This window comes from Cricetulus griseus, chromosome 4, assembly GCF_003668045.3.
Source record: "Cricetulus griseus strain 17A/GY chromosome 4, alternate assembly CriGri-PICRH-1.0, whole genome shotgun sequence".
Taxonomy (NCBI): Eukaryota; Metazoa; Chordata; class Mammalia; order Rodentia; family Cricetidae; genus Cricetulus; species Cricetulus griseus.
This window is the reverse complement of record NC_048597.1, coordinates 108,382,039-108,408,451: the sequence shown is the minus strand read 5'-3', so window position 1 is coordinate 108,408,451 and position 26,413 is coordinate 108,382,039. Positions and strand designations below refer to the sequence as shown.

Genomic DNA, 26,413 nt, shown 5'->3' with positions numbered 1-26,413 from the left:
GCCCGGGGTCCCGCGGGAGGGGGTGGGGTAGGCGCAAGCGCAGAGAGCGCGGGCGCGGTTGCCGTGGTAGCGCCTGCCCGAGGGAGGGCGGCGGCGCGGGGCCGGGACCCTGGCAGGCAGAGGCGGCGACGCGGCCACCCGAGAGTGTGCGGCCGGGCAGCTGAGAGGCGGGCCCCCGCCCTGCTGGCTGGTGGGGATGCGGGACCGGCTGCCCGACCTCACGGCGGTGAGCGGCGCGCCGGATAGCGGTCCGGCCGGCGGGCGGGCTGCTGAGGGTCCGGGGCAAAGACCCCGGGAAGAGGGATGATGGGAGAGGGACTCAGGAAGGGGAGTTCAGGAGCAAGACCCTAGGACCTAGGAGGACCCTGAGTAGAGGGGCCGGGAGGGGAGCCCAGGAGGGGGGCCTGGAGAGGGAGACCAGGGAAGAGAGCTCTGAGGAAGAACACCCCGGGGGGGACGTAGTCAGTGTTTCTAGGAGGGATCTAATAAGAGGGTTCCAGGTGTCCTGGGGCCTCTACAGGCACCGGGGTCTCCAGGGTGACAGGGAGTAGTCTTCAGGAAGGACCCAAGCGGCCTTAGGGTTCCAGGGAGTGGGCTCCAGGGTTTCCAAGAGTCACAGGATGCACAGGAGGGACCTGAGCAATGTTTCTGAGCAGGGTCTCAGGGGAAGGGCTCTAGGTTTCCTGGGGTCATCAAGGGTGTTAGGGTGAGGTATCAGGAGGGTTCCTGGGTGAGATCTCCATGAGTCCCTGGGCAGAGCTGCGAGTGGGTTCCTGGGGGTTCCCTGGGTTCCAAGGGACTCAGGTTGTCGGGACTATAGGAGTGGGCAATGGGAGAGGTCCAGAGTCTTTTGCTGGCTGCCTCCAAGAATTGCTCTGTCTTATGGGCACAGGTTCCAGTAGGTGTCTCGGGGGTGGGTTCTTTCTGCCTGCCTTGGCACTATTGGGGTGGGTTCTTTCTGCCTGCCTTGGCACTATTAACCCTGGCTGCTGTGGACCGATGTTTGGGCCAGGAACCTTTTGTCCCCTAACAGGACTGGTTTTAGTGGATGAGAGTGGTTTTAGGCAAGGAGCAAGGGCTGGGCTTGGACCTCCTGGCCGGGGCTGATGTTTGATGTCTGTTTGGGACTCACCATGGTACTGCCTGCCTGGTCTTTTTGCAAGGCTCTTATCACAACCTCTCCAACTGCCTGCCCCACCCTGTAGGGTCCCTTTTCCCCGCTGCTTGTGTCATGGCCTAATACAGAATGCTGTACCACACAAACTTGGAGCTCAGGGAGTAGGTGCCTGGTGCCATCAGCACCATCCACAGCGGCCTTAGGTATTTCACCAGGGCACTGGGGACCAGAAATGTGTTTACATTTTAACACAAGGCTTTAGTCACTAGTGAGCATCGCAGCAAGGGAAAGGCTGAGCTTTTTAAAGGGGAAAGAGGACTTACAGTCTGTATCTACATTTGTAGTGGACACAGTCATTATACCCACATTTGGGGTACAATGTGACATTCAAGACATGTATTCAGTGTGGGCCCAGTCAGGGTGATTGACCATACTGTCTGATGCTTATCATTTCTTTGGGAAGAGAACCTCGAGACCCTCCTCAATAGCTACTTGCAGGCATCGACCATAGTCACCCACTTCCATGCACGGGAAGACATTTTTCCTCTTCAGCTGGTCCCCAGAGCCACCTGTCTCTACTGCTCCCTTGTGCCCTTCCCAGATCCTGTAATATTTGGGTTTCTACTCCCTGGAGAGCAGCTTTTTAACATCTACACATGCAGCGTTTTCATTTCTGTGTTGATTTCCTTTGTGACCCTCACACACCTAGGGGTCTTTTGCAGGATCCAAGTAGAAACCTGGGAAATTGCTCCCAGTGCTGGACTCTGGCAGGTTTTGTTGACAGCATTGAGGAGCAGCAGTGGGTGGTGCCCTCTAGTGTCACAGCTCTAGGTACTGGGGGGGGGGGCTGATTAAGTGTGCTTGGGCATTGGGGATTCCTCAGACCTTGACAGTTGCTAGAACTGTCTCAGCTGAGCTCTGACACCCTTGTCCCTAAAGACATGACAGCCCTTGAAGACTTCTGTGCGCCTCCGGCTCCGGCTCTGTCACTCTCTGCTCCTTCCTGTCACGCCCTAGAACTCAGCTGTTTCCCACTGTGCAGCCACTGCCACCTTTGCTGCTTCTGCTTCTGCTCCTGCTGACCCTGGTCTTGCCCTTCCTCCCTTGTAGCTGCTGTGACTCAGTGTGCTGTCAGGCTGTCTGCTCCACTGTCAGAGCTGCTGCGTCTGCCTTTCTCTAGGCTACCAGTCCCTCCTGCCCCACTGGAAGTGGGTGGGGTAAGACTACTCCAAAGAAGCTTGCATGGACTGTATCCTACTCACCAAATGAGCTCTGAATGAGCTGGACAGCCTGGTTGTATAGACAGGGGAAAAGTGTGTACCAATCACAGACCTCCTTTTTGCAAATGAAGGTTTGTGTTTGCACCAATCCCAGCATTTTGTCTTTAGCGTCCATCCTGCTGATTTAGGGGGAAATGGTTACAGGGTCATTCAGAGTTCACAAAGGCTTGTGATAGCAAAAAGTCAAGTGCAGACTGAAAACCCTGGCAGAAGCTGGGCCTTTAGGAGCTGGAGCAGTCAGCTGCAGGCATTGTGTAGGTTCCTCAAAGCATGCAATGTTTAACATGGCTGGTGCTGGCCTAGGGGTAGTCCAGATGGCTGTTTGACTGACAGTCCCTTTGCTTAAGGCAGCTGAAGCAGCGGAAGAGTCAATTGCCTCAATCTCCCAGTGTCTTTGCTTGCTGACAGGAAGAAGAACATTAGAAAGAATGCTTATGCTAAAACCTTAAGAGCATGTCATTGTCTCTAATGCTAACTTAACAGTGCTTTAGCTATGTGTATCATTTTCCCAGGGCCCAAGAACTGGGCCCCCTTGTTTGTCTCAATGCCATTCTCTGTAACCAGCTTCTAGTTCCATCTATACTGCTGCACATGAAGTGTCAATCTTTTTAGGGTTTAATTGTATTAAAAGTGACTTAGCTTCATGCATTCCACTGTGTAAAGATACCACCACCACTATGAATGTGGTGATCAATGTGAAATTGGAGTTGGTGATGATAGAATGGGCAAGAGTTGAGACTGTCAAGGCCGCCAGAATCAATTGGACTTCTTCCCTCTTGAAAACACAGGAGTGATTTCTGCTGGTTGTGGCTGGGTTTGCTTTTGCAACGGAAACACAGCTTCTGCTCTCTGAATGGTTGCAGCCTTGGAGCAAGGTCTGAGGCCCACTACCCTAAGACCTGTTTTCTTAAATGTTTCCACCAGTGACCCCTTTTCACTTGAGAAGTTTTAACATGGTCCTGCATATGTAAGTCTGTAAAACAGTTGTACAAATGGAATATTAACTGATGATGATAAATCATAGATGTATCTAAACAATTCATTTATCAAGGATGACAGCGAATGAGATGGATATATTTGTTTTAGATAAAGAATTAAATCTTGGGGGCTGGAGAGATGGCTCAGCGTTTAAGAGCACTGGCTGCTCTTAAAGAGGTCCTGAGTTCAATTCCCAGCAACCACATGGTGGCTCACAACCATCTATAATGACATCTGATGCCCTCTTCCGGCCTGCAGGCATGCATGTAGACAGAACACTATACATAATAAATAAATCTAAAATAATTAAATCTTGGCTGAATATTTGATACAACAGGATTCAGAGCACAGTGTTGCTATTTTAATTTTATCATAGTCAATACCCCAAAGCCCCTCTGTATACATAAATGAGTAGAACAAAGTGGTGCAGAAGGGTGCTAAGGGCCAGCTCAGAAGTTGTTGGGAAAACAACTGTCCTGATTCCAAACCTAATTCATTGACCTTTTTTTTGTTCTAAATGGAACTCAAGTCAGAAATTCAAAGAGCAATTAAAAAACAAATACATAAACTTGCTGTATTTGAGTGTGTGCACCACAGTGCACATGTAGAAGTCAGAAGACAACTTAGAGTTGTTTCTGTCTCCACAGTTTGAGTCTTTAGTCACACTGAGGTTGTCAGGTTTGGTGACAGGCACACTGAGCCATCTCACCGGCCCCAGTAAGTGATTCTTTATTCCAGGATTTCCAGAAATATGGAGAATATGTGAATCAGCAGGCTAGGGAGATGGCTTAGTTGGGAAAGTGTTTGCCTTGCAAGCATGAGGACAATGGGGTCAGTCCTCAGAAGCCTCTTTCTGAAAGACATCATGGTACACACTGTAATTCTAACTCTGGGGAGGTGGAAATAGGCAGATTCCTGGGGCTCACTGGAGTTAAGGGTAGTGAGAAAGGCTGTCTCAAAAATTCAGGAGGACAGTGCCTGAGGAATAACAGCTGAGGTTGTTACCTGGCTTTCACATACATACACTAGGGTGTATGCTTCTCCCTACACATTGCTTGTGTGTGTTAGACATGACCAATAGGTGACTTGGTTTTCTTGTAGGATTTTGGACCTGGAAGTGCCTTCATCTGGTCCAGTGCCCTGCCATTTCCATGCAAGGACTGGGCAGTTAGAAAGCACTAGTGGAAGCTTCCACTCTGGAGCTCAGGCAAATGATGTGAACCTCAGTTGTTTTGTCCAGTGCTGTGGGTAGAACCCAGGGCTTTGTGGGAGTGCAGCAAGTGCTCCTCCACTGAGCCCCATCCCCTGTGCAAGTAGTTTATATACAAAACTCTCAATACTTTGATTTTCTTGTCTGCCAGCTGTCTTTCTGCCTCTCAGAGAGAGAGGTGTGTATCTAACACAGGAACCTCTGGGACCAGGAGGCAAGTGCCATGGGCTTACACTGTTGATTCCTACTAGGTTTTTCATTTTCGGAAATTAGAAAAAGCCACTTTGTCTTTAATATCCCTAGTATAAAATTATCTGAATTGAAGTTGACATGTTTAAAGTCACTTGTTTGTTTCATTTTTTGTTGGGGAGTTTTGGGAGATGGTCTCACACTACAGCCCAGGCCAGCTAGGAACTTAACTATGTAGCCTAGGCTGATCTTGACCTCCTAGCAAGCCTTCTGCCTCAGCCTCCCCATGCTGGGATTACAGGCATGAGCATGTAAATCAGGCAGCATGGTGGCCCATGGCTGTAATTGCAGCATTTGGGAGGTGGAAGCAGAAGGGTCAGAAATTTAAGGCATTCTGAGTTCATAACTTCTGGCCTGAGCTACATAAGACCTTGCTTCAAAAGACAAACAAAAATGGCTACTTGCCAGATAAGTTTAGTTTTTGTTTAGTGAAATACATTCTTTTTTCAAGTAGTTTGGAATGGGTTGCCTGCCTCTTCACACCATATATCCAAATGCTGCTTTTTCGTAGATAAGATCTAGTGTTTAATTTTGTGGTTAAAATGGCTGAACCACAATGGTCATAGTGACCCAGAGTTTGAGGTTTTGCAGAAAGCTTCCTCATTGGCTGTGTATGCATCCACCTGAGGAAAAGGTACTCCTGGTGATCACCTGTGAAGGACTTACATACAAATTATCTTGTTTGAATGGCCGTGATTCCAATGCTTGGGAGGTTGAGGCAAGAAGGTCCTGAGTTCCAGGTTAGCTTGAGTGATGTAGTAAGATATTATTGCAAGAGAAGATTAATCGTGGGAAGCTGTTTCCACCCACAGAGTTTGTATGGGCTGAAGGAAGCTTCCTGCTTTGACCCCCTGTTCATTTAATACAAAACCTGGAGCAACTTGCCTGAGATTGCTTCAACTCTATGTCCAGAGTGATTGGGTCTCAGAGAGAGTGCCTGGTCTGAGCTAGATGAAGCTCTAGAGACAGACTTTAAGTGAATTGGCCATGTGCTGTTGATTCCCATGGTTGAGGGAGGAAGAGCAAGGAGGAGGCTCATTGAGCTGCATTTTAGGATGTTAGTAAATCAGAGTGGATCAGGTCATGAATAAGAGATTCTGGGTTTTCCCGTACACAAATGATTTCCTGTTTTTGCTCAAGCTACATCTAAACTCTATGGTCTGAGAGCATCTGCCATGGCCAGACTTCCTCTTGGCCTCTTGGCTGCAGGATGAGTCCACTTCCTGACAGCTTCCCTAGCCTCCATGGCCCTGCATGCCTCCCTCTCAGCCTTGCTCACACTTTCACCACTGGGAATTCCCTGTCTGGCTTTTCTCCCTGTCCCTAGAAGTGGTCACCTTCTGTCCCAGTGGCCTGCACAGAGGTGCAGAATGGTGTCTCTCTATGTGCCCTTGACTTCCTAATCACCCTTTCTTGAATTGCTGCCTTGTGCCTCTGAGACTCTGGGTACATTCTCAGGCCATGGCTCATTCTCAGAGAGGATTGCCAGAAGGTACTCACGGCCCTGGGCAGTGTGTGGTACCCACAGACAGGCAGCTTTTCCCTTCTCCCTCCCTCCCTTCCTCCCTCCCTCCCTCCCTCCCTCCCTCCCTCCCTCCCTCCCTCCCTCCCTCCCTCTTTCCCTCTCTCCTTCCCTTCCTCTCTCACTCTTTCATCTATGTCTTGTTGTATATCCCAGGTTGGCTTAGAATTTACCGTGTCCCAGTCTGGCCCCAAACTCAGGATCCTCCTATCTCTGCTTCCCAAGTGCTAGAATTATAGGCATGCCCCACCAACACTAGTTTTTTTTTCTTTTTTCTTTTTCTTTCTTTCACAAACAGGATCTTACTGGGTTGTACAGGGTGGCTTCAAGTTGTTTTTTTTTGAGAAAGGACCTCAGTGTAGCCCTGGTTGTCTTGGAACTTGCTATGAAGACCAGGCTGGCCTTGAACTCACAGAAATCCACTTTCCTCTGCCTCCCAAGTTCTGGGATTAAAGGCATCACACATTATTGCCAGGCTTTCTGTTGTCACATTTGAGATCGTCCTACCCCAGTTTCCAAAGGCATTTGAGACTTCAGGTGTGAAATCAGGGTTTCAGCACCTCTAAAAGCCATGGCTAAAATTTCTCTTTGCATCTTGTAGATTTTGAGGCACTGGTCTTAGACACTCCATTCCCAAGCATGCAGATCCCCTGTGCCAACCTTTGCTTTGTCTCACAGTTATCTTACTTGCTCTGTGACTGTCTCGTCTGGAGTGAGCCATCCTAACCGGGCATGTCAGTGGCCCTCTCCCAAATGTGATTCCCTTGCTTAGGGCTGTTGGGACAGCCTGCCATGCTTCAACACTCCTTCATTTGAGGCATCTGGGAGAACAGTGTATTGTCCAACAATGTGACTTGGGCCCTGAGGGAAAGTCACACAGAAGGGGCATCCATGTAGGCGTGTGACCCTGAGAAGCCAGAGGGGGGCTGTGCTAGGCTTTATGTATATATAAGGCATCCACTTAGATGGTGTCCCTTTTTTTAATTAAGCAGTCCTGGCTATGTGGTCTCAACTCCCTAGTGACAAAGGTTCCTCTCATATTCCCGTCTAGCCACACTCCAGCTTTAACTAACGAGCCATCTAATCCATGCAAAAGCAATAGAGGAGGGTGCATGAGATGTGGGAAGAGCTGATCAAGCCATAGTGAGGGTCCTGGGGGGACACTGAGAAAGGCAGAATTTGTTGTGCTTTCATACCATCGTTCCTTACTTTTATTTTCTTTCTTTTTTGGGGGGGTTGGGGGTGAGGTGGGACAGGGTCTCTTTATGTAACTCTGACTGCCCTGGAATGCACTCTGTAGACCAGGCTGGCCTGGAACTCAGAGATCCCTGCCTCTGCCTCCCAAGTGCTGGGTTTAAAAGGTGTGAGCTACACTGCTCGGACTCTTAACACATTTCTTAAATTTGCAAATTTTTTCTTAGCCGGGAATTGTAGTAGAATTTTGTTTGCAAGGCTTCCTGGGTGGTAAAGGATACTGCTGGAGATATGTTCCTAAGACGCCTTGCTGGGCTTAAGCCGCTGCTGGAAGGGAGGCTGGGCTAGTGCTGACTCATGGAGCTGCCCTGGGGGAGAGAGCCCAGCAAGTCCCTCCCCTGTGCCTCGTGGCAGGCTGGGCTCAGCAGGGGGATTTAGAGACCAGCTTGGGGGTGGGAGGGTCGGGTCTTAGAGCAGTTGACAAAAGCTTCTTCAGGCTAATTTAGAGTTGTCTGTGCTGCTAGAGGCCTTGACTGCTTGGAAGGGAGTTACTATGAGTGCAGTGCCAGCATCCCTCTAGCATCCTGTGGAGACACAAGGCCCCAGACCTTAAAGGCAGCAACAGCTGGACTATAGTGCATCATGCAGCACTCTCAGGTTTAGGAAGTGCCTGATTCTGTGTGTCTTTGATCCTGTTTTTGGCCCTTGCTAAAACACAGCTCTATCTATTTTAACTGTTTCTGTGATGTCACTATGGTCTTCCCCAGTATTACTTGGTCCTGTCTTCCCCAACTCCTCTTTCTTGTCGGAGAGTGTTTATTTTTATTAAACACAATGTGTGGTGGTCATTACCCTATTAGAAAGTAAGGATGCCAGCTGACATACCTCTGAAGTTACTCTAAAAAGTTAGCTAGTGCTGTCAGCAGTTTTGTTTGTTTTTTGATAAGGTCTCCTGTTTCCCAGGCTGGCCTTGAGCTCACTGTGTAGTGGAGGTTGACCTGGAACTTGGATCGTTCTGCCTCTACCTCTCAAGTGCTGGGATTATAGGGATACACAACCAAACCCAGTAGCATCTTTAAAAGAGTGGGGTTTTTTTTGTTTGTTTTTGTTTGTTTGCTTGTTTTTGGAGATAGGGTTTCTCTGTGTAGCCCTGACTATCCTGGAACTTGCTCTGTAGACTAAGCTGGTCTGTCTGCCTCTGCCTCCTGAGTGTTGAGATTAAAGGCATGTGCCACCACTATCTGTCTTTAAGAAAGATTTATTTGTTTATATATTTTATGTATATGGGTATTTTTGCCTTCATGTTCATCTGTACACTAGAAGAGGGTATCGGATCCCATGAGTGTGAGTCCTGGGAATTAAAGTTATGACCTCTGGAAGAGCAGCCAGGGCTCTTAACCACTGAGCTATCTCTCTAGCTTCCATGTCCAGTAGCATTTTTTTAAAAAAAGATTTTATTTATTTATTATGTATACAACATTCTGCTTCCATGGATATCTGCACACCAGAAGAGGGCACCAGATCTCATAATGTATGGTTGTGAGCCACCATGTGGTTGCTGGGAATTGAACTCAGGACCTCTGGAAGAGCAGTCAGTGCTCTTAACCTCTGAGCCATCTCCCCAGCCCCCTCCAGTAGAATTTTTAATCTTTACAGAAAATGCAAATATTACAGATATAGTGATGTAACCCAGTGTTAAGAGAACTTGCTTAGCATTCTCAGAGCACAGAATCAGTCCCCAGGATCTCTCTCTCTCTCTCTCTCTCTCTCTCTCTCTGTCTGTCTCTGTCTCTGTCTCTGTCTCTCTCTCTCTGTGTATGTGTGTGTACACATTAGTTCTTGGGGACAAACCTATTTTGAGTGGCCCCGACTGAGGTGAAGATGAACGTTCCTGCATAGGTATCTGGCCTTTGTTATCTTCCTGGGCTCACCCTGTCCCCTGTTGGTTTCACCTGTCACATTGAAGAAGCAGAATTAGATGGTTGCAGGCTGTGGAATGTGGCTGCTCTGCTGCACTTGATGTCCAGTGTGCTGAGGTGTTGTGGATCCTGTGTTGCTGTTCAGCCTCTGTGACACTTTGAAAACGTGTTTTATTCTAGTGTAGGAAAAACGAAGATGGAGACACTACTGTCGTCATTGTTGAAAAGGACCAATTCATGGATGATTTCTTCCATCAGGTATGTATTTAATGAAGTGCAGCTTCCAACTTTCTTAGATACCTTACTATAGCAGTGTTTGTTGTCACATGTAAAACAGCACACCCATGCACCCTGGAACTGTGTTTTCGCTAATGGTAGACATTATATTTGGCTGTGGTACCATGAGGTCATGCCACTGGTGCCATTGAAGCCTTCTGTACTCCATGTCATTCCCACAGGGAAATCACCCAGCCACATACGTGGTCCTCAGTGTGTCCTTATCATGACTAACATGTGACTCTACTTTTGCTTGTTTTGAATTTGGAGTTTTGAGTAATGTTTCTCTGTGTAGCCCAGGTTACCTTTGACCCTGTCAGCCTGCTGCTTCAGCCTCCTGAACATAGCTGTTTTTAAAGTTATTTGAAATATATAAGTTCTTTGGGGCTTTCAGAGTCATTGTAGTTAATATCAAGACAGATCCAAGTGACTGTTCATGCAGACAGTCTGGGAGGGCGGGCTGGATATATACAAAGGACGGAGGCACTGTGGGACTAGGACCTGTGCCCCTGGGAGGGTGGGTCAGGGCTCAGTACTTGCTGCTCTTTCTATGACTTGGAGCTGCAATGTCCTAAGGAGTACTTCCTCCCATGGGAAGCCAACCACACCTCTGGAGTGGCTTTTTAAAGGGTCTCACCACAAGACCTGTGGCCTCTCAGGAATCCAGGTCCCTTGGAAGCAGGAATCCTGGCTTTAAGCTCAGTGTCTGGGGCCACTTTTGCTGTCTGTTGGTATCGGCCTTGTGTTCCTAAACCATTGACTTCGAATATATTCATATGGATTCTCCAAGAAGCACAAGCTGTATTTGTTAAAGACTTTATTTTGTAGTTGTTCCTGTGAAGTGACACCTTAGACATAGAAACACCCAGGGTTTGTTAATGTAAGGCCTCTGGTAGAAAAGCCCTCTAGACTGTACTCATCACACAGAACGATGTAGATGACAGAATTTGCTCCTGACCTGGGAGGGTTTGGTTAAAGACCAATAAAACAAGATACTGAGAAGATAGTTATAAGGGATGGAAGAGACCCTGTGTGGGGCAGCTGGCAGTCTCAGGCTGGACCAGCATCACTACCAGCATGCCCCTCCTGTGGAACCTCCTCTCAGGGCACTGGGGCCCACGACTGCCTTTTTCTGGATGAACCAATCTGGTGTCAGCTGCTTCGAAGTCAGGGGAGGGTAGAATGAGTCTCTAAGCTAGGCTGCCCCCTTTACTTTCTGACACATGGGCCATCAATGTTGCTTTGAAAGTGGCATTTTCAAATGCAAATTGAAATATCATCTCTAAACTGGAACCGGCACTAGTCCTTGGTTTCAGACTCCTTAGCAACACAGCCAAGATAGTAAAGTGATCCATTTTTATTAAATAAAAATTATGTTTATGGGTGGTTTGCCTGTATATGTCTGTGCATCACATGTATGCAGTGCCCACAGAGGTCAGAAGGAGGTGCTGGGTCTTCTAGAATTACAGTTGCCAATGGTTGTGAGTTGCTATGTGAGTGCTAGGAATTGAACCCATGTCCTCTGGAGCAGCAGCCAGTGTTCTAACTGCCCAGCCATCTCTCCAGCCCCAAGAACTAGCTTTTATTGTGGTGTTTCCATGGTTACTATAACTGCACTCCCTAGTATGTGTGGTCTGTGCTACTCTAGTAGCAGTGGCAAGTGAAATGGTCTTGGGCCACCCCAGCCTCATGAAACCACTGCTCTGCACTGCAACAGGTACGTATTAGATTCCTCTTTAATACCTTGATTTTCAGAATGTCTCTGGGACTTGGGCCATGATTTCCTGAGTCCCCCCACCACTCTTTAGCAGGGTCACAGTGACACTGAGGTGTGTGCCTCTTCACTCCTGCATCCCAGGAAGGTTCAGGGACAGAGTTGTTCAGCAGTAACTTGGGACACAGGACCTCCATAAACTAGAAAGCTGATCTATAATGGGCCTTGTTGTATATAGTTTCACTGATCTTTTCTGTTGCTGCAATTAATCACCATGACCAAGATAAGTGATAGAGGAGAGAGTTTATTTGGGCTTATGGTTCCTCAGCGATAAGAGTCCATTATGGCAGAGAGGTGTGGCAGGAAGTTGCAGGCATGGCTGTTGGAGCAGCAGGCTGAGAGCTCACATCTTAAACTATAAGCACAAAACACAGAGAGCTGGCTACTGCGAGTGGTATGAGGCTGTGAAACCTAAAGCCCCCCCCCCCCCATACTGCCTCAATCAAGACCACACCTCTGAAGCCTACCCAAACATGCTACCAGCTGGATACCAAGTATTCAAATACAGGAGCCCATGGAGGACATTCCCATCTAAACCACCGCAAGAAGGAAAGTATTTTTTCATAAAAATGTGCAAATGTGTGTTTCCTGTTTTGCTGTGACAGGTGGCAGGAAGTAAGCAGCACACACTGTCTCCTAGCTCCAGAGCTATCTGTCTTCAGGGAGTGTTATAGGCTGAGGTCAAGCTGAGATTTAAACTGCAGAGGAATGAAGGAGCACACTTGGCTCTGGAGACTACTTTCTCGGTTTGCAGCCCCTCCCTTCTGAAGGCACAGTGAGCCTCTCTCACCATCAGGTCACCTCTTCCCTTCCTGACAGTGTTTCTTTAGTCTCAGTTGTGTAGGAACCAGCTAGATCACCCAGGGTCTGAGTTAGGGTTTCATTGCTGTGAAGAGGCACCATGACCACAGCAACTCTTACAAAGGAAAACATTTAACTGGGGCTGGCTCAGAGGTTCAGAGGGTTAGTGCATTGTCATCATGGCAGGAAGCATGGCGGCATGCAGGCACGCATGGTGCTGGAGAGGTAGCTGAGAGTGCTACATCTGGGGAATGGCAGGCAACAGGAAGACAGAGTGAGCTACCAGGCCTAACTTGAGTTTCTGAAACCTCAAAGCCCACCCCTAGTTAAGTACTTTCAAACAATGACACTCCCTGTGAGCCTTTGGGGACCATTTTCATTCAAACCATCACTCCCAGGATAACTTTCCAGCTCAGATCTTAACACCTGTGAAGTCCTTTTTCCAACATGGAAGGCCATGTCAGGGTGTGGTCATGGATCTCCGCATACAATGGCTATAATTATGTAATTATTTTAAAGCGAAGCAAGGAGGAGGAACTGGCAGTGCTCCTCCTGCCTCAGCTGTCATGTGGCTTCCTCTGTAGCCAGGTTCTATATGGGTCCAACCTGGATATCCCCACCAACCTCCTCATCTCAGATTTCTAGTTGAATCTATATAGGCTCCTTTGCTATCTAATGTAACAACCATAGGGGCCAGGACACCTTCAGGGCCCCATTGTTGAGTGACTCTTGTAGTGAGTTGCTTATACCATGTACACATTTAAGAGGCTGAAGGGTTGGTCATGAAGGGCAGGCCACCTGGATGGTGAGGGCTTCCTCATGGGAGGGTATTCCCTTGCTGTTTCCCATGGGGTGGGGTGCTTACTGCTCTGCTTTATGGAGTCATCTGCCTCTACTCAGTGGGTGGTACGTGGATTTTTACAGCGTATAGTTTTGCTGGCAAATGTTGCTTGAATCCTAACAATAGTAATGTAGTGGATTTCTGTTCTTACTACATTTTAAGTGTGTGTGTGTGTGTGTGTGTGTGTGTGTGTGTGTGTGTGTGTATACTCATTTGCATACTATACCAGGCAAGTGTAAGTCAGGGTAACTTTTGGGAGTTGGCTCTCCCTTTCCACCATGGGTCTCAGGGATCAAGCTCAGTTTGTCAGGTTTGGTGGCGAGCACCTTCACCCACTTAGAATTTTTTTTTTTCAAGACAGGGTTTCTCTGTTTAGCTTTGGAGGCTGTCCTGGAACTCTCTCTGTAGACCAGGCTGGCCTCAAACTCTCAGAGCTCCATCTGCCTCTGCCTCCTGAGTGCTGGAATTAAAGGCGTGTACCACCACAGTCCAGCCTTTTTTTTTTTTTTTTTTTTATTTTATTATGTATACAGTCTTCTGCCTGCATGCCAGCAGAGGGCACCAGATCTCAATCAAGGTGGTTGTGAGCCACCATGTGGTTGTTAGGAATTGAACTCAGGACCTCTGGAAGAACAGTCAGTGCTCTTAACCACTGAGCTATCTCTCCAGCCCAAGCTTTTTTTAAAATTGATAATCATGGTGACAGCAGAAGTGATGCTTGTTCTTTACATGGGATTACAAGCGTTCCTCTCCAGCCTCCCTCTTGGGAGATGGACAGCATTGGCGGCTTTGACCTTACCACAGTGTCTCTCCTAGGTGGAGGAGATTCGAAGCAGCATAGCCAGGATTGCCCAGCACGTGGAAGATGTGAAGAAGAACCACAGCATCATCCTTTCTGCCCCAAACCCAGAAGGAAGTAAGTCTGTCTAACTGCCTGTCTGTTCTCCAGCTTCCCCTTAGATGGAGCAGCGTGTGCATGCATATGAGTACACCCAGGCCCCCTTGGCATTCCAGGGCATCTTTATGGTGTTTAAAAGCTCCCAAATAGTCCCATTGTCCAACCAGGGAGGACAAGTGCTAGGCAGGATCCAAGGGATATGTGAGTGTGCCCGGTGGGACTCTAGCCATGATGGTGGCTCAGCCAGAGATCTGCACTGTGCCCACCGTTGAGGGATGGTAGATCTTTTCTTTGGGGATGTTAACAACAGGCAGGCTGATTTGGTAAGCAGTGGCTGCTTGCCAGAGCTGGGTTAGTGATGAAGACTGAGAGGAGACTCTGAGTCTGGAGGTCAGCTGTGTGGCGTGTGGGCTCACAGAGTATGTGTGGTGGGGTGGGGTGGGGCCTGGGCTCAGACTGCATTTCCATCACCCCCTCTGCCTTAGGATGTCTGTGTAATCTTTCTAAATTGAAGCTCTACTTGACATCAAATACCTTTGTTTAGAAACTTTCAGTGTTGGTTACCACCTATAGAAAAAACCAGAAAATGAGGCGTGGCCTATGAGCCTTCCCAAGTGCCTGGTCTCTTCTACACACTGTTACTTTAGACCAGCTTACTCACCTTTGGCCACTCCACTGCCCCAAAGGAGCCAATCTGCTTGTTTTCAGATAGCATATTCTGCTTCCTCCTCGGGGAGCCTCAGAGTGTCCCTGGTTTCTGGTCACACTGGGGATTTGTAGGGCCTTCCTTGAATCTTCCAGGCCCCAGTGTGCAGCTCGTTGGGTATTTTTGTGACTTCACCTCAGATTTCAAGAAAGATTCTGGGTGGGGGTCCCCCAGAGCCCTCTTAGATGCTGTAGGTGTTCAGGCATTGCTATGGGACTGCCATTGTCAGGTAGCTATCTGCTACAGGTGATCTTTTGCCCTGAGAATAGCTGGGGCACCAGAGTTAGCTCTGAAGGTCTAGAGCCAGGCCTGCTGGAGAGTGGCATGTGTGGTGTGTCCGATGGAGCAACGAGGACTGGGAAGATGGTGACAACAGAAGGGACCTCTGGTGTGGTTGTGTGCACTCCCTGTCCTGGTGAAGGTTAGCAGGGTGAGCCTGCAGTTCTGACTCCTCACCAGCTGCATCTGATGGCACAGTTCAGGGTGTACCAGGAGCTGGTCTGGGCATGTAAGTGGTGGCTGGGGGCAGCACACTTGGGAAGGCACTGGGGAAAGAAGGCCCCGTGCGTCTGTGCTTGGCCTGCATGTGTGGTTGTGCAGGGGTCAAGTATCCCAGCTCAGGTGTTTTATTTGAACTTTTTACAGAAATAAAAGAAGATCTGGAAGACCTGAACAAAGAGATCAAGAAAACTGCTAACCGTATCCGAGGCAAGCTGAAGTGTAAGTCTGCCTTCTTGGGTACTGGTGGGTGTGGACCTTGGTACCTTTCCTTGGACTTCTATTACTCTTAAATTTCCTAAAATGAAAGTTGAGACTACTTCCAAGTAGGTTGGATATGTGTATCTGGGCTGCTGGTTCCCATGCTGTATCTCATTGTGGCTCTGTTGGTGACACTGAGAAAGGGGAAATAGCCTTTACAGTGAGTCCCAAAGCTCTCAAATGGGTCTCTTAGCTAGAATATGCTTTCCAGCTGCCAGGAGTCCAGCTGATATCATGGTACTCTGTGTTCAGCCTGACAGCTGGCATGGGTGAGGGTTGTGGCTTTCGGCACAGAGCTTAGATAGAACTTGCTTTCGTTGATCTATGAGGAAAACATGTGTTTAACTCACAGAGACACATCAAAAGATGCAAACCTCATCTCTGCATGCCATACCCTCTTCTCAGGTGCAGCAACTCCATGGTGGCAGACATGTTGTCCAGATCCTAGTGTATTCCCCATTGGTCTCAAGGCAGACCCTGAGAGTGTGCACCTTAAAAACAATGTTGTTCCCAAGAGTACAACCACTTTAAATCTAACTCAAATTCATTACAGTGACTGGATGTTTAAAGACACTTGGCACACCCCAAGTATACACACCAAGTGCTTACAAACACAAGTGCACACACATGCAAACAGAACCAGAGCAACACAGAGACAAACATGTGAGTACACAAACACATACACAGAAACACAAACATACAAATGCATAAATACAAATACAAGGCCCATGCACAATCACATACCTGTATGCGTATTTGTGCATGTTTTTGTTTTTGTTTGTGTGTTTTTCTATACCCATGTGTGTTACTCTTTCCTGACAGCTGCCTGGTCGAGTAGCCGCTTCAGCCCCCAAATAGCACAAGAAACACTATATTAATTATGAAACTGTTGGCCAATGTCTAGGGCTTTTTATTGGTTAGCTCTGACTTAATTTCTAACCCATAACTACTCATGTATGTATTTCCACTTGGTCTTATCTTACCGGAGAAAGGTTTGGAGACATGTTACTTCTCTCACATCCTACATCGTGACTCAGTGTGCCTACACCTCCCAGAATCCTCCTCATCTCCTAGTCCCACCTATCTTGCTTCTTCCCTATTGGCCAACAGTGTTTTATTCATTAACCCATAAGAGAAACATATGTACAGAAGACTTTCCCCATCATATTGTGTTTATGGCTTTGGTATGTATGCGAACATTTATGTATGCAACTGTGTGCATGCTTGTGTGCTGGAATTTGTATATATGCTTACATGTGTGTTAATGTGTGTAGACAACAAGTGTCTGCATGTCTGTCTATATGTCTGTCATTGAATACATTTGTGTGTGCAGTCTTAAAACATTTCTTTTGGTGACTAGTCTTTAGAATAGTGGTTCTCAACCTGTAGGTCTTGACCCCTTTGGGGATTGTCTGACCCTTTCACAGGGGTCACATATCAGATATCCTGCATATCATATATTTACATTACAATTCCTAACAGTAGCAAACTTGCAGTTATGAAGTAGCAAGGAAAATAATGTTATGGTGGGGGTCACAACAGCATGAGGAACTGTATTAAAGGGTAGCAGCACATTAGGAAGGTTGAGAACCACTGCTCTAGAGGATTATTTTAAGAGGCCACCTGTTCTTTAGTTTTACGGGGAAACCTGAGGCCATCCTGAGACTGACTGCTGCCATAGCTGGGTAACACTGCCCTGCTTCCTTCTAGCTATTGAGCAAAGTTGTGATCAGGACGAGAGTGGGAACCGCACTTCAGTGGACCTGCGGATACGGAGGACCCAGGTCAGTCTTCCAGCCTCAGATGGACGGAAGTGATGGAAAGGACAGCGTTTCACATGTCCAGTTCAAGGCAGCTTCACTCTGTCATTGTGCTGGTGCCCTGCATGTGCTCAGCAGGAACTCTGTTGCCAAGCCACACCTGAGCCCACTTGTCTTCACATGGGCTGCATCTCTTTACTGTGAGCAAATGCCCCAGAAACCCACATGGTCTGTGCCACAGAGCAGGGAACCAGCCGAATCATCTGGATGTTGGTGGTTTGGTTTAACTGTTTGGGGTTTATGGTTGAAACCTGGGAAGTTCAATCCTGTGTGACCGAGCCTGCCAGCTGGATTCAGCCTCCCATAATGCCCACTCCAGAGATCAGCTGACTGCCATAGGTCACAGCTTATTTGTTATTGTTGTTGGTAGTGTTTTTTTTTTGTTGTTGTTTGTTTTGTTTTGTTTTGTTTTTTTGAGACAGAGTCTCACTATGTAATCCTAGTTGGCATGGAGCTCACTCTGTAGACCAGGCTGACCTTAAACTCACAGAGATCTGCTTACCTCTACCTTCAGAGTGCTGGGATTATAGCTGTGTGACACCACGGCCCAGTGACCCCAGTGCATGCAGCTTCCATTGCTGCTCTTGCTCTTCTTTTCTGCTGGAATTGAGTAACAGTCTGAGCTTCCCAGTCCTAAGTTTTACCTCTTTCAAAGGAAGGCATGGCTCTCATAACAGTAATGGTGTGTTTTCCATGTTCTAGCATTCGGTGCTCTCCCGGAAGTTTGTGGAAGTCATGACAGAATACAATGAAGCACAGATTCTGTTTCGGGAGCGAAGCAAAGGCCGCATCCAGCGCCAGCTAGAGATCAGTGAGTAGGGAGAGCGTGAGAAACACACTTTCAAGGATCCTTCACACTTCTTAACTGCATCATAGACCAGAAAGCCCTTTCCTAATACCTGGGTCTAGAGTCCGCCAGATGTGTTCAAAGTTGGGAGTTGGGGGCTGGTGCTGAGTCCATTGTAACTGCTGGTGCTTTTATGTCAGTCACATTTGGAAAGCTTGAGGTCCAGATTTCTTAATTTCTGTGTCCTGCAGCCCCTCCTATCTGGCTGGGAGATGACCTCCCAAGTGTTTGCTCATCCAGTTGTCACATGCCATCTTCAGCTTAGCTGCCACAGGCTTGGAAGCCTGTGGCAAACCTGTAGGAGAGCACAGGTGCTCCCTTGTAACAAGCAGCAGGGTGGGTTTGTAACAAATTGAAGTCACATTTCTGGAAATGTGACCACATTTCAGGAAAGGACCTTAGAAAGGGCAGGCAAATACTGTTGGCGATGTTAATGGCTCAGGTAGACCTTAGTGGTCCCCATTAGCTGACCATTCCTGGCTGTTGAGCCATGCTGCATCCTCAGTGCAGTTCCTATTGTCCCTCAGCTGGGAGGACTACCACTGATGATGAGCTGGAGGAGATGCTGGAGAGCGGGAAGCCGTCCATCTTCATCTCGGATGTGAGTGCCACAGCCTTAATCTAGATGGGCATTTTTGCCTTAATTTACCAGCCAGTCTGGAGTTAGTAATACTTTTCCTTTTACCTTCCAAAGATTATATCAGATTCACAAATTACTAGGCAAGCTCTCAACGAGATCGAGTCACGTCACAAAGACATCATGAAGCTGGAGACCAGCATCCGAGAACTGCACGAGATGTTTATGGATATGGCCATGTTCGTGGAGGCCCAGGTAACGAGGCGCTTTCCAGGTGGAGGCTGGTTATGGAGAGGTTGCCTGCTTTGGTCAAAAAAAAGCCATGACTAGGTATCCAGTCTCAAAATTCAGGAGTTGTTTGAAGTGTTAATGTTGAACTGAAACCTGAGTGTACACTTCCTCAGTAGGACACTGCTTAGTTTCAGGAGCCATGGCATGCGCACAGGCCAGCTACTTAGGTAGACAGCCATAAGCAACACCAGGTGCTTGTTCAAATGTCTGTGGTGGGCTTTAGGTTAAAAGTAAAGGATATACAGAAATCTTACTATAGCCATGGATATGTGTAAGTGTAAATATATGCGAACACACATCACATGACCTCAACTACATATAACAGTGCTCCCAGAGGAAGGAGGTGACCAAGCCAATCATCGTGAAAAACGGCAGGCCTGTGGGGGTGTTGGCCTTCTCTCTTGGGGGTGTTGCCCAAAAGAATGACTGAGCAAGGATCAGGACAGTGCCTAAAGACCAACCTCGAGGACAAAAACAGTGAGACTGACTGTCGCCCACACTCACTCTGCAGCTCAGGAAGGGAGGACCAGAGAGTGCCTGCAGGCATAACAACATCACATTGTGTGTGCTCGTGTGATGTGTCCATACTGACTCAGTTGCAGTGGGAACCTGCAGAGACTGTACTGGTCTTCCAGGATTTTCAGACCCCCAGGAAAGTCTAGGGCAGGCTTACAGTGCAGCTGGCCTCTAGTGAGACAAACTTTTTCATTAATTAATTGTTGTTTTGTTCTTTTTGAGACAGGGTTTCTCTGTGTAACAGCCTTAGCTGTCCTGGAACTAAATCTGTTGACTAGGCTGGCTTTAAACTCACTGAGATCCTCCTGCCTCTGCCTCCTGATTGCTGGGATTGAAGGCATGGGCCACCACCGCCCGGCTCGTCCTCTTTCAGAGGCAGCTGTCAGGGTGCCTTTGCTGATAGCTAGTGATGTTTTGTAATTGCCTGGATATGTAAAGGGTTTAGGATATTCATCTCCACATGCCCTGAATGATGTTTATTTTGATAAACCTTATCATAAAAGCATGTGAAAAGCACACCTTTAATCCCAGCAATCAGGAGTTAGAGACAGGTGGATCTCTGTGAGTTCTCAGCCAGCCTAGTCTACATAGTGAGTTCCAGGACATCCTTGGCTACACAGAGAAACTCTTGTCTTGAAAAACAAACAAAACAAAACAAAACAAAACAAAAAACCATGAAAAATCTCAAGTACCATACACCTATGGAGAACAGTTATTTAGAGGCAAGGATAGGCACTGGTGGGTTGGAATGGGTATCTGTGGGTAGGGATGGGCATTGATGGTCAGGGATGGACCAGTTGCCACTTGGTCTGAGAACTGGGGGGTGGGGTATCTGGTGACTTTCCAGGTTTGGAGGGAAGTAGTTGTGTGATAAGAATGGTAGATTGATTTAGAAATCACAGAGCTTTGTAATGGCTCAAGCTTTAGTTATAGTCACTCCATTCCTAGTATGTGGTGTGAAGCATCATTAGGACAAGCCACCATTTGTGGCTTCACTTCCCTGTTACCTTTTAGAAGTCTGTCATTGTGTTAGGTTGATAATCCAGAAACAGTGAGGACTTATTAGGGCATTTTCTTGTGAGTGAATGATAGTTACCTGTCCATCCTTCTCCAATGCTTTGCTATTGGCTGCTACAGACTCTGTCTCCTCCCGGACAGGACCCAGGTAATGCACCCCACCCTACCCTGCCCACCAACATGCTGTGGCGTCTCTTCCATTTTCATATTTGATCATCAGTTCATTGTCACCCAGAGGCTGTACTTAATTTGCCTGTTAGAAAAGACATGCTCATTTGCGTGTGGAATGTTTTATGCAGCAGTAAAACATGAGACTAACCTGAGCTTGCAGCCCTTCCTTCACTGTGACTCTGTGAAGATATGTCAGGTCATAACTCATCTGTGGATAGTCTTCCCCTGTCTCTGTTGCTGCCACCCCTTTCAGCTGCTTCTGACACAAGAATTGGATTGGATTGTGTTCGCTGGCGCATCTGCACCAGCCTTGTCCTCCTTTGTAACCGTGAGGGATCCTGTCTCCATCCCTGTCGTGCTGGGCTTACATGAGGAGACATGGCAGATGTTTGCTGAGTTTGAAACTTGTTTTCAGGGTGAAATGGTCAACAACATCGAGAGAAATGTGATGAATGCTGCAGACTATGTTGAACATGCCAAGGAGGAAACCAAGAAAGCCATCAAATATCAGAGTAAAGCCAGGCGGGTGAGTCGTGCTACCGAGGACTGAGCCCTAGAGTGGTTTCTCTTCTCTTGGTCTCTAGCTGTGGAGGTGCCGAAATGCCTTAGATTTGTGTTTTATTTTAAAACCAAAATAATTCTTTTCACTACAATTTCCTCAGTTGATTGGCTTATTTGTATACCAGCCATTTAGTGTTGTAAGTAATTAAACCCTTTAGGACCTCAAGTGAGGACAAGCCTGCCTCTTTTGAGCTCTGTTCCCTTTGACCATCATCTGGAGGGAGGAACAAGGTGATGGGTTTTGGGTTTCCCCTAAAAATCATTGGAGACACATTGTATGTGAGAGCTGTTAGCTCTGTTAGGTAACAGGCTGAGGCTGTGGGTGGGTCTCATGTCTTTCGTAGGGGGCCTGGGAGGCAGTCTCAAAGGCAGATGTCCCTTTGCTTAGGCTTCTAACTTGTGTCCAGACTGTCCCAAAGGAATTGTGCAGCAGTGGATGTTACTGGTGTAGAATTCTGGATGTACTCTGCTAGCTTGAGTGTCTCCCATAACATTTCTGAAGATTGAGTAGGGTTGGGTTCCATGTTGCTGCCTGCAGAGGATCCAAGGATGATGTCTGCTTAGCAACAAATTGTACCACCTCTGTCTCCATCTTCAGAGTACCACATGTACATGCAGGCTCTTCTAGGACAGCTGAGGGCCTGCCAAGGGCATCACTGCCTGCTACAGGTGGGAGGCAGTAGCGGGCTGGTTCCTCTGTCAGCTCTGACTTTTGGGACTCCTGGGAAAGTGTTCTGTGTTTCAGTTCATCTGAAACTGGTAAGAGACTGTCATGTGTCCAGGAGAAAGCTGGTGTCACAGAGCACACTGATTCTAAGAGGCCTGACCTCGTAGGTCAAGCCACTCTGGGAAGTAAAGACTGCCGTAGGCCTCAGGGGAGGGCCTGTAAGTTAGAGTTCAAAATGAGTTCTGGCAATTGCTTCACTCCCAGTGAAAGATGCCCTTGACCGTGGCAGCATGCAATCAGCGTGGTGTAATCAGCCTGCTTTTCTTTGACAGAAAAAGTGGATAATTGCTGCTGTGGTGGTGACTGTCATTGCTGTCCTGGCTCTAATCATTGGCTTGTCGGTTGGCAAATGATTGCGTAGATGGCGCTGGGTGCTTGCCTCTCCCTCAGGGTGGCAGTAAGTGACTAATCAACTAATTTACTTATTAACCTTTTCAATCAGCCTGTAGTGTGTTTGCCCAGTGTTAATATACTTAAAAGTCACAGGGGCTTGTCCACTGAGTGCTTGGTTCAGGCCTTAGTGGCCTCTCTTTACTGAGGTGACACAGACTGGGAAGCCACTCAACTCTGCACAAGGTGGCCACTGCCCCACAGAGCCTATCCCAGTGAAAACTAATGCAAGCGCTACAGTTTAGTTCTTCTATTGTAACTTTCGGAATAATGGTAACTGAAAATGACTGTAAAATACTCGTAACTGCTCAGTTCACCGTGGAACTGAGGGAATGTAGTGTAAGCTGTGGACAACAGCAACAGACCAAACTCTTCTCAGGTCCCTGCTTGGCAGCCGACCCCTACACTAAAATGAAAACCCTGATACTTAATTACCTGCCTGCTAATCCCAGCAGGACCACAAGTGTCACATGGTCAGCATGGAAAGTCATTTTGTCACATTCATGGGCCTTATTCCCAGCGTTCTGGGGATTCCCTGCTGCACTGAGTCACCTATGTAAACACTGACCATGCGACCCTGTGGCACTTCTCAATGCTTTTTCACTGTGACGGAAAGGAGGCTCTCCCAAGTTGAGTTCCTCATTGCCTCCCCTTCCATGAGGCTTTTCTCATGATTTGAGCATCTATCAGGTATGGCTGCTATCAGCTCTTGTGGTCAGTGCAGGCCGTTGGGGTTGCACAGAGAGCATCCATCCTGGGACAAGAAGCCCCTGTCTGTTGGAAAGGTCTTTCCTGATGCCATCCTCCTAGTCTATTGAAAAAGATGACACTGATTTTTCTCTGCTAAAAATAATAGTATTTTTCAGGATTTTCACAAGTCTCTGTAGAACCATGCAATCAATGAGGTCAATTGAATATGGTTCCAAAGGTCTAATTGTAGCTCTCAGCATGGTCAGGGAAGTGCTTGCTTTCTATGGGTTCCCAAGGGCTCTTCTTGCTAAGACCCAGAAATCAGGTGTGATCCTCCGCCTGGGCCAGCTGGACATTTGCTGCAGATAAAACATACACATGCACACTCATTCATTCATTGAACTAGACCAGACAGCTGGGCCCTGTCTAGAAAGGTGGTTTCCTGTTCCCTCCACTCTCACCTGGAGCATGTTTCCTAATGATGGACAATTTTAGATTGCCAAGTTCCATCAGGGCAACCTGTGGATGGTGCTTGCCTTCTCTCTGCATTGCAGAATCCTGTCTCTTTTCTTTGCAGAAGGTGATGTTCGTCCTCATTTGTGTAGCCACTTTGCTTGTGATCCTTGGAATTATCCTAGCAACAGCATTGTCATAGCAACCACACCTCAAGAGCTCTTTGTCCTCAGAGAATCCGACCACACCTGCAACAGAGTCAGTGTCCTGTCCTTCCACTTGTAATCTCAGACCCCGGGGCTAGTGCCGAGTGCCAAGTGCCGAGTGCCGAGGTTTGTATTGGTGATGAAGAATAAAGCGCCACAGAGGTTTCATACCGTGAAGACACCAGGAGCCGAGTGGATGCAGCATGCCAGCCCAGATGACCTTGGTCTCTGAAGGATGCCAGAGATTTCACAATGGTGGCCTTGTCTCAGTAGCCTTGACATAGAAATGATTGAAAAATCCAACCTTTTTTTTTTTTTTTAAAAAAAAAAAAAAAGATGTCAGTGTTAAAAATGTGTGTGCAGTTTAATTAGGTGTGCTCTGTGCTCTCTCGGCTGACAGTGATAATGAAGAGACTTTGCACCGGGCCTGATTTCTGTCCATGTCTTGCTTGCAGAATCACCACAGAACTGTTTTGTAAGGTATCTGTAATTTTAAATAGCTATAAATTAAATTCCTTAATATATTAACACCGAACCCCCCTTTTCTAAGCTAGACACTGCCTTGAGAAGGACAATGGACAGGCCCTAGGCAGCCATGTACAGGTTGCTGTTGTCACTGAAAACCTGGTCTCGAAGCCCTCAGGGCCTTTCTTGAGGGCTTTCTGGTGACCCTGCCCTAGGAAGTGTAAGGGTCTGAAGAAGTCTGGATTGTCACTAGCTCACTTCTACCTGCTTCATTATGGAGGTGACACACAGTCGTGTGCCACACTTACGTCGACCTCTTCTCCATTCACTGGTGCTGCTGGAGTCTTCAGGAAAGACAATGATGGAACCAAGACTGTGCTCACTGAACTCATATGAACGACTAGTTCAGTCACGAAGCCATGTTGGACAGCATCTGAAGGACCAGAGTCTCAGCTGAACCCCCACTAATGCCCAGGGTTCCTGAGAAACTGTGATAGGTGGTATGAAGATGTGGGCTGTTTTACACTGGTGAGTAGGTGGCCCAGTGATGGCCTATCTGTATGCTGACATGCTGACTGAGTATGTGCAGGACACCAAGCCTAGTGGACTCCACTGACTGCTGACTGTGTCTGTGGGTGCTCACTCTGTCACAACCTCATTTGGTTGGATTTGATGTAGCTGTGCTGATTCAGAACACCAAGTGTGAGAGATCCTGAACTATTTAGAAACCACCAACCCCTACAGTGGTGAGTATCACTCATTCACCTCCTCACACCTCCCAGCCTGACACCCCATGTGCTGAGAGCTACTGCAGGAGGCTGGGCTGTGTGTCCTGGTCTAGAGCTAGCCTGTAGTGGGGACACTCCTGCCTAGAAACTCCTACATCCTGCCTGGAAGCTCCCACTTCCTGCCTGAAAGCTTCCAGAAAGCTCTGAAGATGGAGCTGTGTTTGTGCAGCTCCCACCCTCTGCGTCAGTGCCACCAAATTTAGCTGCAGAGGACCTGCATGTCACTGAGGTTCCTGAACTCATGGCCAGGTTTCCTTCAAGTTCAGCCTGAGTCCTTGGCCTGTGATATGCTCCTCACTTTGTGCTCAGGTGGCCTCTTCACCAAGCGGGTGCCTGAATGTGGCTTTCTGGTGAAGCAGGGGTGTGTGGGTGAGTCAGCCCTCAGGATATATTTCTATGCTGACGTCATAGCCTCTTTCAAAATTTACAGATTGTGTTGTTACTTTTCCCAACGATTTCTTCAGAAATTTTGTGTTTACATTAAAAAGTTCTCCAAGAAGCAAATATTTTCTGCCTCATCATTACAGAAGGAGATCTCCACTACATAAGGCCCCATTGTGTGATACTTTCTGAGGAGACATGAACAGATGTCTACTTACTCCAAATGAACCAACCACAGACCAAAGTCTAAACACACCTTCCATGTAGCTGTGTGTTCCAGGCAGGACATGGCAGTTATCTGGAGCAGAGCAGTTGAGATGATCATAGGGGACCTCTTCTGGTCAGGCTTGTTACCTTGGAGGGCCAGACACTGGCTGACCGGAGTTTGGGGCTCTGTGGTAGTGTAGCTGCCCATAAGCTACCCAGGGACTGTCCCATGGTGCAGCTTTTCCTGAGTCTTCATGCAACAGGCTGCCCAAGAGTGACACACAGGCTTGTAAGAGACCACAGTAAATTCACTAGTTCACCAAGCTGGACTTGGATGGAATCCCTTCTTGGGTCTCTTGATGTCCCCTCTACAGGGCACACTGTTATGCCTTCCCAGGATTCACCCTGACTGGAGGGAGTGTGGGGACATGGGAGAGGGGCAGGAACCCTTAGTCCACTCTCTGGAGAAGACCCACCTGGGACTAGGGCCCAGATATGGACACAGTAAAGCCCAGGGCCCCTACGTGTGTTGGGGGTCTGTGCAGTACTAGTAGCTGGAGTTTAGTTAGGCTACAGTGACCTTACCCTCTTACCTTGTCTTTCTGATGTTTATAAAAACAGTCCAACAGGGCTTATTGTTACCTGGAGCTCCATAGCTTGTTGGCCCCAGGTCCTCTGCAGGGGCGTGGCCTCTCAGTCTAGGTGCAGAAAGAAGGGAGCAGCCCCATCTCATTGCTCCATTTCATAGACCAGAGTTTTCCATCCCTTTCCACCTGAACAGG

General features: G+C 47.8%; 1 protein-coding gene across 4 annotated transcripts; it reads left to right on the top strand.

Annotated features, from left to right (window-relative positions):
• The first annotated feature begins 57 nt into the window (after window positions 1-57).
• Stx2 (syntaxin 2) lies at window positions 58-25,547 on the top strand. Of its 4 annotated transcripts, none has more exons than XM_027413844.2 (11): window positions 58-226; window positions 9,650-9,727; window positions 13,978-14,077; window positions 15,411-15,485; window positions 17,235-17,308; window positions 18,047-18,155; window positions 18,719-18,792; window positions 18,886-19,023; window positions 21,179-21,289; window positions 22,324-22,448; window positions 23,709-25,547. In XM_027413844.2, the coding sequence occupies exons 1-10, from the start codon at window positions 197-199 to the stop codon at window positions 22,402-22,404; spliced, it is 870 nt and encodes a 289-aa protein (XP_027269645.1). In that variant the 5' UTR covers window positions 58-196; the 3' UTR covers window positions 22,405-22,448; window positions 23,709-25,547. The 4 variants fall into 4 exon arrangements, with proteins under 4 accessions (XP_027269645.1, XP_027269646.1, XP_027269649.1 ...); XM_027413848.2 differs by having other exon boundaries at window positions 84-226; window positions 9,655-9,727; XM_027413846.2 differs by lacking the exon at window positions 58-226 and adding an exon at window positions 9,175-9,449.
• Window positions 25,548-26,413: the final 866 nt, after the last annotated feature.